The 15,253-nt window shown below is 35.4% G+C and overlaps 1 protein-coding gene across 3 annotated transcripts in view; it reads left to right on the forward strand.

Moving 5' to 3' along the window:
* The window catches only part of LOC106672348 (brain-specific angiogenesis inhibitor 1-associated protein 2), a 264,724-nt gene extending 250,461 nt beyond the window's left edge, over positions 1-14,263 (forward strand). For 2 of the 3 annotated variants that reach the window (XM_024228171.1, XM_014403704.2), the window contains 12 exons: positions 4,837-4,898; positions 4,984-5,055; positions 8,675-8,812; positions 10,907-10,972; positions 11,041-11,232; positions 11,310-11,538; positions 11,693-11,842; positions 11,901-12,003; positions 12,072-12,240; positions 12,349-12,572; positions 13,144-13,663; positions 14,136-14,263. In XM_024228171.1, coding sequence (XP_024083939.1) covers positions 4,837-4,898; positions 4,984-5,055; positions 8,675-8,812; positions 10,907-10,972; positions 11,041-11,232; positions 11,310-11,538; positions 11,693-11,842; positions 11,901-12,003; positions 12,072-12,240; positions 12,349-12,572; positions 13,144-13,657 — 1,919 coding nt within the window. In that variant the 3' untranslated portion in view covers positions 13,658-13,663; positions 14,136-14,263. Of the gene's footprint in view, positions 1-4,836; positions 4,899-4,983; positions 5,056-8,674; positions 8,813-10,906; positions 10,973-11,040; positions 11,233-11,309; positions 11,539-11,692; positions 11,843-11,900; positions 12,004-12,071; positions 12,241-12,348; positions 12,573-13,143 lie in introns of all 3 variants that reach the window. The other variant, XM_024228172.1, reaches the window with a different exon arrangement.
* The last annotated feature ends 990 nt before the right edge of the window (positions 14,264-15,253 follow it).

Below are 15,253 nucleotides of genomic sequence, written 5' to 3' on the forward strand. Positions count from 1 at the left end.
CAACGGAAAAAATATTGAGCAAAAAATGCTTTCTTCATTATACAAATTTAATGAGAGGTGATGTTCAAAGCTTATTTTTACCGGCTTTTGTCGAAGAGTTTATAAATACTTTTTTTGGCAAAGCAAACGAGATTTTTGTACATTTTCCCCCCTCTGGGTTTTTTCTTTTTTGCCATTAGTCTCTTAATGATTTAGTAGTTTGACGATGCCCCTTGCCGCCTCGACATTCAAACTTGAAGATGTATGTCCTGTAATTAGACTCTTGTCTCTAAAGGCCGGTTTTAATTATTTTGTGCTGAAAAAGTATAACGAATAAACAACACGATTATATTTCATGTTGGGCTTTATTATTGAAATGACAAACAACCGCCTTTTGACAATAAAAAATTAGTCAGTCGCTAATATTTCAACCGCTAATCATATTGTTCAAACTGGTCATAATTAATTCACCGTTAACGTTTTTGTCTTATAAATCTGATAATGAAAAGTTAAATATTTCGATGAAGTTTGTCTTGGAATGATTATTTTATATCTCCTAAAATATTTAGAAAATAATTTTTATAAAAAAAAAACAACTTTTAAAATACATTTTATCGTTTTGTCCACTTTAAGGTGATAAATCACCATATTCAATATTATTCGGACCTAACCTTTCAATACTCAGTTTTAATGTTCTTTTATTTAAAATGGTATGTATCTTTTAAAATATCAACAATGTCATTAATCAATTAATTAATCTTTATATAAGGCATTGGTTGAGATAAAAAAGTCAGTGAGACGAGTGGTATTCGAACCCACGACCCTCGGCTAAATACGCCGCTGCCCTACCACTTGAACTATCGTGGCTTGAAAGTTCGATCCACTCCGGACACTAACTTTCCATCTCAACCCCACCTTTCGAATTGCCCCTCCTTTTTCCATTTTTCAAGGAGGGAAAATTCGAAAGGTGGGGTTGAGATGGAAAGTTAGTGTCCGGAGTGGATCGAACTTTCAAGCCACGATAGTTCAAGTGGTAGGGCAGCGGCGTATTTAGCCGAGGGTCGTGGGTTCGAATACCGCTCGTCTCACTGACTTTTTTATCTCAACCAATGCATTATATAAAGATTAATTAATTGAAAAACATTATTCGGTCAATCGGACCACCAACTCTATTGAATGTCATTAATGTGTGGTGATTAGTTAGTCGATGATTATTCGGAAATCGTGAGATGCGGTCAGGTAAGACGTAGGTTTCAGAAAAATATTTTCTTTGTCGTGCCAACGTTTCGATCTTTATTGAGATCATCTTCAGGGCCTGGGATTTACAAACTTTGTTTACATTTAACAAATACATGTAGCATGTGGAAAAAAGTGAATTTATACACTACAAAAAAATATTTTTTATATATCCAATCTATATTTCTACTCACTCAAAGTGTTTGTTTTCTGCGTGAATATAAAAAATGTTTTTTTGTAGTGTATAAATTCACTTTTTTCCACATGCTACATGTATTTGTTAAATGTAAACAAAGTTTGTAAATCCCAGGCCCTGAAGGTGATCTCAATAAAGATCGAAACGTTGGCACGATAAAAAAAATGTTTTTCTGAAACCTACGTCACGATTTCCGAATAATGTTAATAATATTTTATTTGTTGATAAGTATTGTTCGATCCGGGGGTTTCTTAAATAATTTAGGCTCGAATTTTATTTCGATTAAATTTAATTATTATCGCTTTCGAGAGCTGTTTTTTCTTGTCCTCCGTGTTCAACGTTCCTTTGATGTGTCGTGTCCGCGTGTTCTGGCTCTCAGTGAACCTCTTAGGACGGATAAGTGCCCCTGACCAAGCTCAGAGTTGTACGTGCCTTGAAAAGAAGAATTGCCAAAGAGGCAGGGAATTGGGTTTCACAATTTACAACACAATGGCATTCAAGGAGGAATATAAAAGCTTTACAAAAAAAGTTCCTATCAGTCAATCTACCAGTTATAAAAATAAAAGTCCTTTTTCTCTGTTTACGAAATGTTATCTTTACATGCTTCAAATACCTGTTAAGTTGTGATAATTTTTTATTAAGAAATTAACTTTTTTTTCTCACTCACTTTGAACTTTGATAATTAAAATTTCATTGGAGATTGTGCTTAAAATAATGGCTTTGAGGCTTGTTTAATTTAGGCGCTATTTCGTTTCTTTATAGTTTGAGACGGACTCTCCAAGCACGCAGGCATACAAAGCTTGAAAGTTTCCTTTCTCCTCGGATTTGATTAAATCCCAATAGGCCGGAGCGAAAAAGAGAAATTAGCCTTGCCAATCGCGGCACGTCAAAGAAAAGGGAAACATCTACGAGATTCCCGGTGAGTAAAAAGGCGGATAAAATGCTTCTAATTTAAAGAGAAAATGTTTCGCTTCCGGGATTGTAATGGTTAACACACTCGTTATTTTGGTGATATGTATCGTAAGAGCGTACATAGACACTAGAAAAAAGGTGGCCCCAAGTTTCAAGAAGGTGCCCTGATGTGGTACACAGATCAAAGATGGAACATGGAGTAGTCGTAGGGATAAATGGGACAAACTTCACCCTAGCGAAGCCCCTTCTCAAAAACTACAGGTGGGAGGCAAGCTGGGAGATTTATAAATATCTCAAAACGGAAGACGAAGAAACGCCCCTTTCTCAGAGCCCGAATTTTTATGCAGTAAAAATTGCCAAAATGTGCCATAAAATATGCAGTTGAAAGCCCTGAAATATGCAATAATATGCGGTATTAAAACGTTTAAAAATGCAATGATATGCAATAAACCAGTTTTTTTTAAACTATCATAGTAACTTTAAACAGAAATAGAGATATAATAACGAAATAGATATTAAAGCTCTTTAAAACTAAAAATAATTTAAATTCACAAGCATTTCGAGGTGTGTTTAAAAAAAAAAAATTGTAAGTATGCCGTGTCGAATGCAGGGCCGCTGGATTCGAACCCGGGACCTTAAGTGATGAGCGCTGTGTCAACCCTTAAACGGTTGCGGCCACCGATGCCTCATAGAATTTACTTACATTTAACAAAAATATTTTCTCACTTACATTATTAAATTACATATTTTGAGTACATATGAGTATATGAGTATAATTAATGTTGATAAACAAGTACTTCTCTAAATTGTTTTCCGTGAAATTGTGCCTATGGTCGCTTAAAATTTGTATTGTATAAATGAAATAAGACCTAAGAAGGGGGTTATTCTTTTGTCAGTATTTCTAGGCTCTTCCCGTCATTCCGGCCGGTTTCAGTTTTCTTTAAATTAAACTGACTTTTCGTCAACTTGTTATTTTTTCACAGATTTTTTTTTATGTTTCCCCCTAAAACCAATATATTTAAATATTTAAATGTTATTTTACGAAAAAAATCGCTCATATATGCAATTTTATGCGATATTCATCAAATATGTAAAAATATGCTCTATAAAATTTAATCTTCAACTTCCTAGATACATGATTCGGATATATAATTTATTTCCTCGGTCGTATGTGGTGGCAAACAAAATATGCAACTACATAAAAATCCGGTCGTGTAGGCCTCTATACCGACCACTGCCCTCTTAATCATCATCTTAAAAATATGGGTAATGCTCAGATGGCTAATCGGGCAGGCTGTATCAGGAGGAACCAGAGACATCGCACATATCCTTTGTGAATGTAAAGCGTCAGCTTGTTTACAGTACAGCCACTTAAGTAAGACATTCCTCAGTGTCACCAAAGGAGATCCACAAAGAGGCACTAAGGAAAGTGCTAAGCTTTTGTAAGGAATAATCATTAACTAACTGGTCACTAAACACCCCACAAAATAATTATAAGGATGCACACTTTCTAACGTATGGCTGTAAACTATAGGGGTTCCAAATAGGCCTGTGGAGGAAAGAACTGCCTTTTGCATCTTCCCCCCCTCCAAAAAAAAGGAAACCTGACAGAATTTTGTGAATGTGTGGGATATATATATGTCTTTTAATGAAGATACGACATTAGTTTTCATATGTATATTAAAAATGTAATTGATTTTTAATTGATTCGTCGTTAACTCTCTCGACTCTGCCCTTCATCCTCTTCTTCCATCTCATTTAGTAAATTGCTTCGTTTTGCCCGCTTTCATTATTATCGTGTCCACTCATGTATCTATAGAATTTTTTTTAAAATCATATTACATCTTTACTAACTTTGCACCTAGAGGCAGGTTTAGATTGCGGCGTACTACCGCAAGTTTCGGGCTTATTCGTCAAAGCCACGGACGTGAAACTAGTTTCTAGGATTATCTACACATTAAATCTCTTTACCCTTCGTAATGTTCAAACTTTCGCTTTAACTACAGTCAATCCAATCTGCCGCTTGAAGTTTCAGCAAGCAAGTGAAGTAATAGAGTGCGAAATGAAGTCATTATTTTGAAGTTCTTATGAAGAATAACAAGAAAGAATAACAAACCTACAAAGATACGCAGGAAGTCCTTAAAAAACGTGTAAAATGCACAGCGTAACAGGTCCCGATTGTGGTTAAAAGCCTAAACTTCCATACGTCGATCGATTCCAATTCAATTATAATCCAAAATTCAAGATAAGGAATCGTACTGTTTAAACTTTTAAAATATTTTTATTGATTTATACCAGAGTTAAAGTAGAACGATTAAGTCGCCGCAATTATTCTTTTAAAGTCCGTCTTCACTGCCCTCCCAGCCGCCCATTTGTCTTCCTTCTCCCCGAGGTAATAATTTCTCGAAACTCACCGTAATTGCACGCCTAAGTAAAAAATATGGGTTGCAACGAGGCAACTTTTAACAGGGCTCTTTAAGAAAGTTTAAAGGGAGTTTTCCTGTCTGTTCCAGGTTCTGCTCTGATGCAAATAGTCGAGGTGTACAAGGAGATACAAGCCCAGCAGATGAATATCGTAAGTTTTTTTTTTGTCATATACATTTCTTTATGTACCACGTACCGGTGTAAGCAGTTGTCTAATTTTATTTTTACTCTTTAAGCTCAAAGCGTTCTATGTGGATCTTCTTGTACCTCTCGAGACGAATTTGGAGAAAGACACAAAAGTCGTCCAGGTATTTTATAAGTTTCATTTAATGCATGAAAGATCTCATTAACGAACTTCAATTATGAAAAATACTCCTTTTAAACTTTTCCTTTTTGCAACTCGTTTCGATTTGCCGTGGGGACACGCCTAAAAGATCTGAAACGGCTGGAAAAGTTATTACATTATAAAATATATAAGTGAGTTTTTCTTTTTATTGATAGAATACTTAAATTTCTCTAAAGATTGGGCTATGAGTAGAAGTAAATAGTAAAAAAAGTTTAAAATTTGTTTAGACTATTTAAGTCGTCAAGTACTCAACTCATTCCTCAAGATCGAAATTTATGAATTTGGTTTGTCGGTATGTGTTATGCTTTTGCGGTACTATATCGCCGGGTAGCGTTTCCCGTCTGAGGACAAGGTTGGTTCAATGCTCTGCTAGTTTATGCAGATGTATCCGAGTCCGCCAATTTCGGTTTTCGATCATTGTTCAGAAGCTGCCGGCTGAAATCGACCAGCGGGACAATGGACCCACCGGCCTGAGGTAAGGTAAAGGTCCCGGGTTCCTACAAAAATTGTTCCCAAAAAGGTAAAGGTCCCGCATTCGAACCCGACATACTTACAAATGGGCTTTTTTCAAAAACCCCGACACCCCGAGGGTTGATTTGACCAATGCTTTTGCGAACCCTCCTTTTAAAAAAAAGTACAACATACGTATAATATAAAATCAGAAATCTTAATCTTCACGAAAATCAGTACCATGTTTAATTATTACATTAATTTGAATTAAACAGAAAGGTGTTATTCTTAACATTAGTTAAAGTTATCGAACAAAATCAGTTTGTATTGGTCAACCTCCTTTGTGTATAGGTACCTGTTTTCAGTTTTCAATTGCCTATATTTATTAAATTTATAAATTCCTTTAAATGTGCCAATTGTACATACATATTTAAATTAAGTAAACGCCAGATTATGTCCGAAATCATTATTTCCAATTTCAAATATCACCGACGATCCATGACCAAGCCGTACTTCGTCGACGATGGCGTGAATAAAAATATATCCGGGTGCATATAAACGCGAAGAGAGACGTATATAAATCAAAAAGTGGTTATCGCCGTTTTCAAAGTTACCCGGGCCACCAACGCCCCCGACAAAAATTAAGTCCGGCCATTCGTCAAACTTCGAACATCTTTCTGGAGACATAATTTAAAAGTCTCTCCCCTCTCAGAGGTTGACAAAATGGCAATTTACGGAGATCGGAGACGTACTTCTAATTCTCTGAAATCCATCCCCCTTTTTTTCCCTCTTAATGAATTGCATTTTGAAATGGCCTGGTGAGGGTGTTTATCGACATCGATTCGGGGTGAGAATTACGGCCGATCGGCAATTAAATTACGAAAAACTGTTTACGTTGTACTTGCAATAAAAACGAAATATTTATTTCGCAGCACAGCTATGGGAAATTTGCCTTTAGTCGAAACGGAATTAACGTTTGAGAGAAAATCAGTTGCAAATCAATGAGCAGAGGGAAAAATATTCGTTGGTATTCTTCTTGTAAATTTGTCGAGTTTCCACCAAAAAATGTAATATAACGACTCCGTTATAAAGTTGAAATTATAGGAAGGCTTAGGGTAGAAGGATGTCGGCTAAGACAACATTGGGGCTTGTCAAACATTTTGATGGGACCTAATTAGAGGTGCTCTCTTAAAATAAAAAGTCTGAGGAGGTCGAGGACGTCGAATCTCCTTGAATCTCATCCCGCGGCACGGAAACACCGGAAAAAGTATAAACGCCACCTTTCCAGACGAATGATTTCTCCGGAAAACGGATTTCCTCATTAGGCGGGCGCCTTGGGAAATTGAAAATTAGGGCTCGTCGGTGGAGGAAATGGCTGGAAAAGAGTTCCCTTTGCATAAGTCGGCTTAACGCCCTTTCCTCGACTCATCCGAGATCGAAATGCTTACTTGTTTAAACTTCGTTGCCACTCATTGACTTGACGGGGAAATCAATAAACGATGGGATTGCGACGGGTTTTTTGCCTTTCAGCATTCCTTCAATAATTTATTGAGTACTACTATCTTTCTGACAATAACACACCATAAAATAATTGATCAACCGACATTTTTGGTTTTATTAAGTTTGGTCGATTCCGATCATCGTGGCATTTCACCATCTTCCTTGGTCGATTCGTCCTCAATTAGAATTTTTCGGCTATTTGCACTGAATTTTGATAATTAGGAGATAGTTTTGGAAATCTAGTTTCTTAAGAGCAATATCACATTTCCTTCCAAAACGATTAAAAAATCATTCTGTAAATCTCCCGTAAAAGTCATCGAATTTAATAAGGGTTTCGTGTGTCGCCTTGTTTTCTCCAATGGTGGATGGTCATTTTAAAATTAAACCTCACTAGTATTTGAAAAATCAGTTTTTGAACTTCCTCCATTTGAATGACTGCAATGTTCTTTTTATTTTTTTATTTTTTATTTTTTACGAAGATTCGCAACAGTAATATCAACCCTCGGGGTGCAGGTGAAAAATAATTCCCATTTGTAAGTATGTCTGGTTAAAATGCAGGGCCGCTGGATTCGAACCCTGGACCTTTACCTTAAACTGATGAACGCCTAAACGTTTCGGCGGACGCCCCCCAGCAATGTTGTTATCATTGCTTTGTGTCCAATGTGCATTTACTGTACACCTTTTTTTGTTTTTGAGAAGTAATTTCTGTCTTCGATCTGAGTTCTCAGCTTTCTTGCGAGATCGTGATGACTGATGATGAACCTACAGTTCCACACACAGAACCACATCGAAGTTGGCAAAATCGCTAAACGCGCCAGGCAAAACCATCACCCCATAGACCTCTGGTCGATTTTTTGTTCTTTTCTCGGGAAAAGATAACTGTTGTTATCATCGGCACACATGCGGTATTATGAACTCATACTCGGTTTAAGAAAAATTGTGTATAATATAAGTGTAATTTTTACTTATTAATTTGGCTGTTTACCACTCCTCGCCTTGTTTTTCTTGAATTGTAAACAAAGCCAGAGTGAAGAAACGTAAGGCAATAATGAATATCGATTTGATTTTTGTTCTTAATGTGCCCTTCGTAAGGATCGCTTTGTGTTGATGGATAGACAGTTTAGATTTCAGACTATCAGCATGAATAATGGGTTTTTTTATGAGCGTGAAACCGAGACGTGACTACCACCGACAGATAGAGACTAAGAGGGTCGACCTGGTCAAATAGCACGCATCTTGGAGAATTCATCGCCTGCTGACCGATTATCGAGTTACAACATTTAGCCTAAATGAAAATTATCTCTATGGGCTGTTCTGCCGCTTACCGTAAAACTATACCGTTTTGAAACTAAAAGATATTCTGTACGTACAGAGATACGAGTGTATCGTTTCCTGACCCGGAAAGGATTCGGTGCCTTTGAAAATTGTTGCAGCCGTTTTCCACTAGCCAACCCCTGCCCCTAAGAGGCTTCTTATCGGCAACGACATTCGATAACTGCTTTATTCCATTACATGTATCACCATAGCGACTCCAGAACGTTTGTCCCGACCCTCGCCACCGGCACCCCTTTTTCATCAAACGGGAAATCGACACTTACACGAAAATTATACCTTTTCCCCCCATTTTTCAGTCGGAACAGAAAAGGTTCCTCCAACAACACAAGCAGCGATCTGAGACCTACTCCAAAGCGGCCGCGACCATGAAAAAGCAGAGGAAGAAGCAGAAAAACAGCTCGAAGACAGGGATTGCCATGGATAAGGAACTCAAGGTACTATTGTGTGTCTACTTTGTATAGAATGTTTAAAAAATATTTTCAATATTTTTTAAAACGAAATAATAATTATTATACATTTTTTTTGTGTGAACATTTGTTTTATCAGCAATACTTATATTGTGCACATCGTACCCGTGTTGCACAAGGTTGACTGGCATTTGAAAGAAAATCTTTTCCTTACTGCCACTTTTCTCAAAGCCTAGTCTCACCAGTTTTTCAATGATAGAAGTATTGGAGAAAAATTTGTTGAAAGGAGAAAGTCCTTGCGACACAATTGTCTGCAAACATATCTTTATATATATAATATATATACAGGGTGAATTGCTACTCGTGCTACAAACTTCTCCAGTAGATTCTTCACCCTAAAATGAACAAAAAAGTTCATATTGTCCATGGTCCGATTCTCAACNTATATATATATATATATATATATATATATATCGTATATCTTTGGTTTCGTATATATTTAACTTATTTGTTGAAAATGTTGATAAGTCTCGGACCCTCACAAGGTTTAAAGGTTTGGTATCTTTGGTAGAAGTATTGACCAAGTTTTTTACAAAAAAAAATTTCAAGTAGAAAAGTTAAATATGTCCATCTGTAGGCATATTTAAGATTGTTTTGCACTGGTAATGACCTTAAAATAGGTCGACAGCCATTGAATTTGGTTTTTCTTTTTTTTTAATACACACTCAAATATAAAAAAACGGTCGCTCGTATTTTTGTTGTTTATTTCAAAGTATATATATTTTTATCGTCACATTAATTAAACATACTTATTTTAATGTAAATTAAATTACACGAAATCAGCAATTCATGAGTTTTAAAGTTAATTACTTAACTGTGATGGTTTGAAAGAAAATCAACAAAACACTCTAAAACCATTTAGTGATAGATTACTATTGAACGATTTTGCTAGTTTTGCTCTTAATTAACACGTATTACCTTTTCTCTCCTCTTGGAGGGCCTTATGACTCCTAGACATCGAGTAAATAAGCAATCGGATTCCGTATTGTCAAATATAATACTAGACTTCAACAAGAGCAGTAAAAAAATTATCAAATTCATATTTCATTTTAAAAAAAGTTTTAAAAAAATCATTCGACCAGCTCTAGAAAGGACGAAATTTAACTGATTTTCGTTATTTTTAATATAATGAGTGTAAAATGATTAGGAGCACTATAAAGTTATACAACAATTTATTAAAGTTGTCGTTACATTTTAAGTCAACTGTTAACTTTTATACTATTGTGGAAAATAACCAAATAAATACAAGTGTCCGAATTTTTGTTGCCTTAGTGTGTACATTAAGATAGTTAAAGATTGAATTATTGTGCTTATGAGTTAAGAAAAAAGTAGGGAAATCACAGGAATTAAAATAATACGCTATTTTTAAATTGAAAAATTAAAAACAATTTAATTATATACTTTAAAAAATATTACATCATGTACGTGTATATTATATACTTGCAAAATGACCACAGATTGATCTTAGATTGTTAATACGTAAATGTAATCATAGTAGGTATTGAATTTGCATAGTAGGTAATTTCATTAATAAGAAAAAATATTTAAAACAGCCGAATTTTAAATAAAATAAAACAAATATTCAACTTCAAATATCTGCCTAGATGTACACTCATACTAGACAAAAAAAATTACTACCACTTCTTGAGTTTTCTTATTTGACTGATTCTATAAAAAAATATAATAAATATATTAATAATGATGTAAATAATTGAGAATGATCATGCAAATAAATACAGTTGGCATTATTTAAAAATTCCAATTAATTATTCTTTTTATCTAATGTTTTAGGTTGAGATGAAAAACCTTAGATAAAAAGATAATTAATTGGAATAATTAATATGGACAATTATGACCACTAAGCAAATATGGATTAATTATTTGAAATGTTGTCGGTTAGCTTTCTAAAACAAGGAGACTCAACGAAGTCTCTCTATTTCTATATTTACAATAGGTAAAAGTTGTTCAATAATACACATTGTTTAATTTACATTACCATGCCAAAGAAATTACTAGGTCACAATTCACATAACAAGCATACATATTTTAATTTTCTTTCAGAGTATGCAAATTTTGGAAGAGGAACGATCGAAGTTGGATGCATTCTGTGAGCAAAGTTTGAAAAATGTGAGTACTAAAAGTTCCCGCCCCCAGTACAAGAAATTACCACTGTTTGTTGCTTTTTCGCTTTAAAGGCGATGACTCAAGAAAGGCGAAGGTATGGCTTTGTCCTTGAAAGACATTGTTCACTCGCCAAGCACTATCTGGCCTACCATTCAGCAGGAAACAGCCTGTTTCAGACCCACCTGGACAACTGGCAAGAGGTTGCCAAGTCAAGGGAGTATCTCCCAAATTCGGTCGAAGGAATGTTTGCAAACAAACTTAGCGTGAGTAAAGGCGCATTTCCGTTTTGCTTATCAATTCAATTATATCTGTACCTTGTTTCTTTTTATTTGAAAAACAGCAAATAAGTTTCTGGGCAGAGAACTCAGGTAATGGACTTGACATGGATGGGAAGTTGGAAGATGATAGGGTCTCATTGGCTTCACAGCTCAGGAAGACCAAATCTGTTGACGTCTCTTGCTTAGATGTAAGAGCTATGGGTGACTTGGCTAGCCCTGGGCAGCACAGGCCTCTAGCTAGGGCAAAGTCGGACTTCAATTTGACAGCCAGTACAAACTCTTTAACACATGGTATTTATAATTGTATATTTTGAAGACAATTTCTTTTTTCTTTCTTTTTTTATGTAGTACTTTGTTTACTGAGAAGATTTTTCTTTCTTATACAAGTTATATTATGTAGCACTTGTAAACTCTTTTCTATTGTTTTTTAAATGTGCTTCTTTAGAAATATCAAGCCCGGATAGACGTCCAAAATCAATGGCTGTTCCTGATACAAGTACATGGGACACTCCTCTGGCCAGAGCTTTATATGCTTACTTATCATCAGGAGAAAACCAGCTTAGTTTCTTAGAAGGAGATGTTATTGCCTTAATGGGTAAATTTATTTTGAACCAAAGTAGAAGATCGTATCTAAAATAGTAAATTTGTAACAGGTGAAAGAAACAAGGGTTGGCAATTTGGCGAAAATCTCAGAACACAGAGTAGTGGCTGGTTTCCACTAGCATACACAGAACCCTTCATCGATGATACAGCTACGTAAGTATAACATATAGATTTTACAAATTTCATGTTGCAAAGTTTTAATTGACCGATGTCTTCTCCAGGAGTGCATCATCACCCACACACAGGCGCGGAACAGCAGTGGATGATGCGACTACCCCGAGTGGTGGTGGACCGGGAGGCAGCGGAGGTGGGTTTGACACCCCTTGCCCCAGAGCTCCACCCACAATGCGCTTCGGAGATACTCTCGCCCTCAGAAATCATGCATCCCAGGTAGCAATAGTTCACCTTCCATTTTCCTGGCACTCATCGGGGACATTGCACCTCCCCTGGCATTATATCAATCGCAATTTTGTTGTTACAATTTGTTTATCGTTAAAGTTACAGGAAGGAAGTGCTGGTGGGATGGTTGGTATTAGAACAGGACCTCCGACTGGGCCTGCTCCGACGATCCCATCTAAAAATGGAGGTGGAGTTAAAGGTGTTGTTCAGAGAAATCCTCCAGGTCCTCCAAATGCATCACTCCATTCAAGCAACGACTCCGGTTTTAGCAACGATCCTCCCCCAGCACCTGAAGTCGACTACTCTGATGATGAACACAATAGGTAATTCTACATTAATAAATTCTTTTCATTCAGACTGAACAACTACTAAATCTTCAACAAATGTTCAATGCTGATGAGAGTGGTGAAGGGACCTAAGTAATACGTACATCAAGGAATGATTAATGAAGCTTCAGGTTCTTTGGGATATTCGAAATATTCAATAGTTTTTTTATTGAATTCGTTGTAATTTTAATGTATAGCCTAGTAAAATTTGTGATACAGGTTTTGTTCTTGCTGGTAACTCACCACTTTTCGTTGTGATCCACAGGTTTTAAAAAGATGCATGCTCTAACAATCAGAAGTTTTTAAGTACTAATGAGTTCAAATATGTAGATTTATAACCTGCTCCAAAATAAATCCACTCATGATGTCTTGACTAACATGAAATCCTCTAACATTTATGAAAAAATCCTCCTAAATGAAAAGGTGCAGGACTACCTTCTAATATTTCCCTCCAAACTTTTAACAACACACAATGGTATAAATAACGGTTGCACACAATTCAAAAATTTATTGGAAAGGTGGTGGAGATTTAATCTCACTATCTTACTGAAAAAGTAATATTATTCAGAGAAACGTTGGTGAGGAACAAGAGACGACCTAGGGATGCAGATACGTTGAGGAGCTGGGTGGATGATGACTGGAATGACAACAAATCAACAATGGTCCGACAACACTCTACCAACCGGGAAGAATCGAGAATTGAGCGAGTTCAGAAACAGCTCAAGGCCCTTGAACTCCCTTACGAAAAGAAAGTCAAGCGCACAAAATCTTTGTGGAAGTTGAGGAGAGGCGATGATGTCATTGAAGGGATGGCCATGTGGCGGCACAGATCTCTTATCGACCTCAACAGAAGTGGTGGAAACAGCCCGCTATCAGACAAAAAACGTAGGGAAGACGATGCCGGTATTGAGACAGAATCTTGCATTGTAGTAGCGGACCACAGAGTCTCGAGAGAAGCGACACTTTTACCAAGAACACGCCTCTTGAAAAAAGCAGCACATTCAACAATGGATATGCCCGGTTCAAGGTTGTCACATGCTCAACCTCAATGGTACAACTCCTGGGATGAAATCAAAGGATAAGAAATGGTAAAAAATAATAATCTGGTGGAGGACTAACTATTAAATTAATGACATATTTCTCTATTCGAGTGCCCTGTTGTATTTGAACCATACTTAACAAGGCATTAGCCCGTTTCACCGATGGTGGAATACCGAGTACCTCATTGATCCTTATTTTGGCTAGTTTTACAGTTTTTGTATATAGCGATGGAAGAATATTGAAAACTCCTGGAATGAACAGGAAAACAATAAGTGAGTGAGCATGGGTTTATGGTTAAAATCAGAAACTGCAAAAACACCAAAGTAGGTGCTTCCAGCCACTAGTCGTTAAGAGTTGAATATTAATTACATCAATTATTATTTCTGCATTAATAAAAAATATGGACTGAAGCACGTAAATAAAGGTTTAAAATGACTGTCCAACATTTCTTGCATTTGTAATAGAAATCTATCCAATCTCATTTAAAACTCATTACACCTAACAATCATCATTTTTCAGGGCAAACGCATTTGCAGCGGTGAAATTAAAAAAGACGAAGACCAATGATCGCTCTGCACCTCTGATTTTGTAACAATCAATACTGAAAGGGTCTCAGATTCCCCAATTTTAAATTGTCTGATTCTTATAAATTTGTGGCCCTTGGCGAACGAACAATAAATGCATGTGACTAACCCGGTAAATTAACAGTAACAAATCATACACCAATTCCTGGTCATCGACCACATTTGATAGCCTGGTGTTTATGTAAATACATGTTTTTACTATAATATTGTCTGTTATTATTGTTGAGTTTTTATCATTAAGCACTTTTGTATTTATTAATGACAATGTTTCATGTAAATAAAGTATTTTACTTTTACTATTGCTCATGATTTTATTTCTGGATGTTGGAATTTATATTTTATTTATTTGTACATAAAATTGCTTAAAAGTATCTACATCCTGGTCATTAAAGGAAGTCTTAACGGCAAGGCTATAAATCCGTCCAAATTAGTCAATAAGTCAATTGTAATCCTATCGCATTTGATTTAATTGAAAAATTGATTATTTGGCTTAGCAGTACAAATAATGGTGAAAATATTTGTTTTTGCATTGTTAGGTTACCTTTACACACCTGATACATGTTAAGATAATTAATGTCATTCATTTCTTTTTAAATAATGTCGTACCATCAAACATAAAAAGTTCACTTTAATACTCAATCTTTACAACAAAGAAAAAATATTTAAAAAATACTATGAAATGGGCTGTAGTTTCATTTTTCAACACTAAAATTACTTTTTTATTTAAAATATTTGAATTATATGTTAAACTAACTTACATTGATTTACATTTTTTATTTATTGTATTACTTTTTTATATGTTGTTATTTTTTGAATAGTACTTTTTTTTTGTACGTATGGCAAATTATGTAAATTCCAAAGTTATGTCTGCCAAAGAGTCGGTGTTTTCCAATAATGAAATTATGTATCAATTATTAATCAATTTTAAGAAGAAAAGTATTATCTGGATAACGGTGACTAACACTATTAACTTTGTTTAATGTAGGTAATCATTTAATTGCTTTATGATTTTAATATAGGTAAAATTTAACAATTCATATGACGCAAATGCTC

The sequence above is a fragment of the Cimex lectularius genome, unplaced genomic scaffold (assembly GCF_000648675.2).
Source record: "Cimex lectularius strain Harlan isolate CLEC.00 unplaced genomic scaffold, Clec_2.1 scaffold230, whole genome shotgun sequence".
In the NCBI taxonomy this organism is placed as follows: Eukaryota; Metazoa; Arthropoda; class Insecta; order Hemiptera; family Cimicidae; genus Cimex; species Cimex lectularius.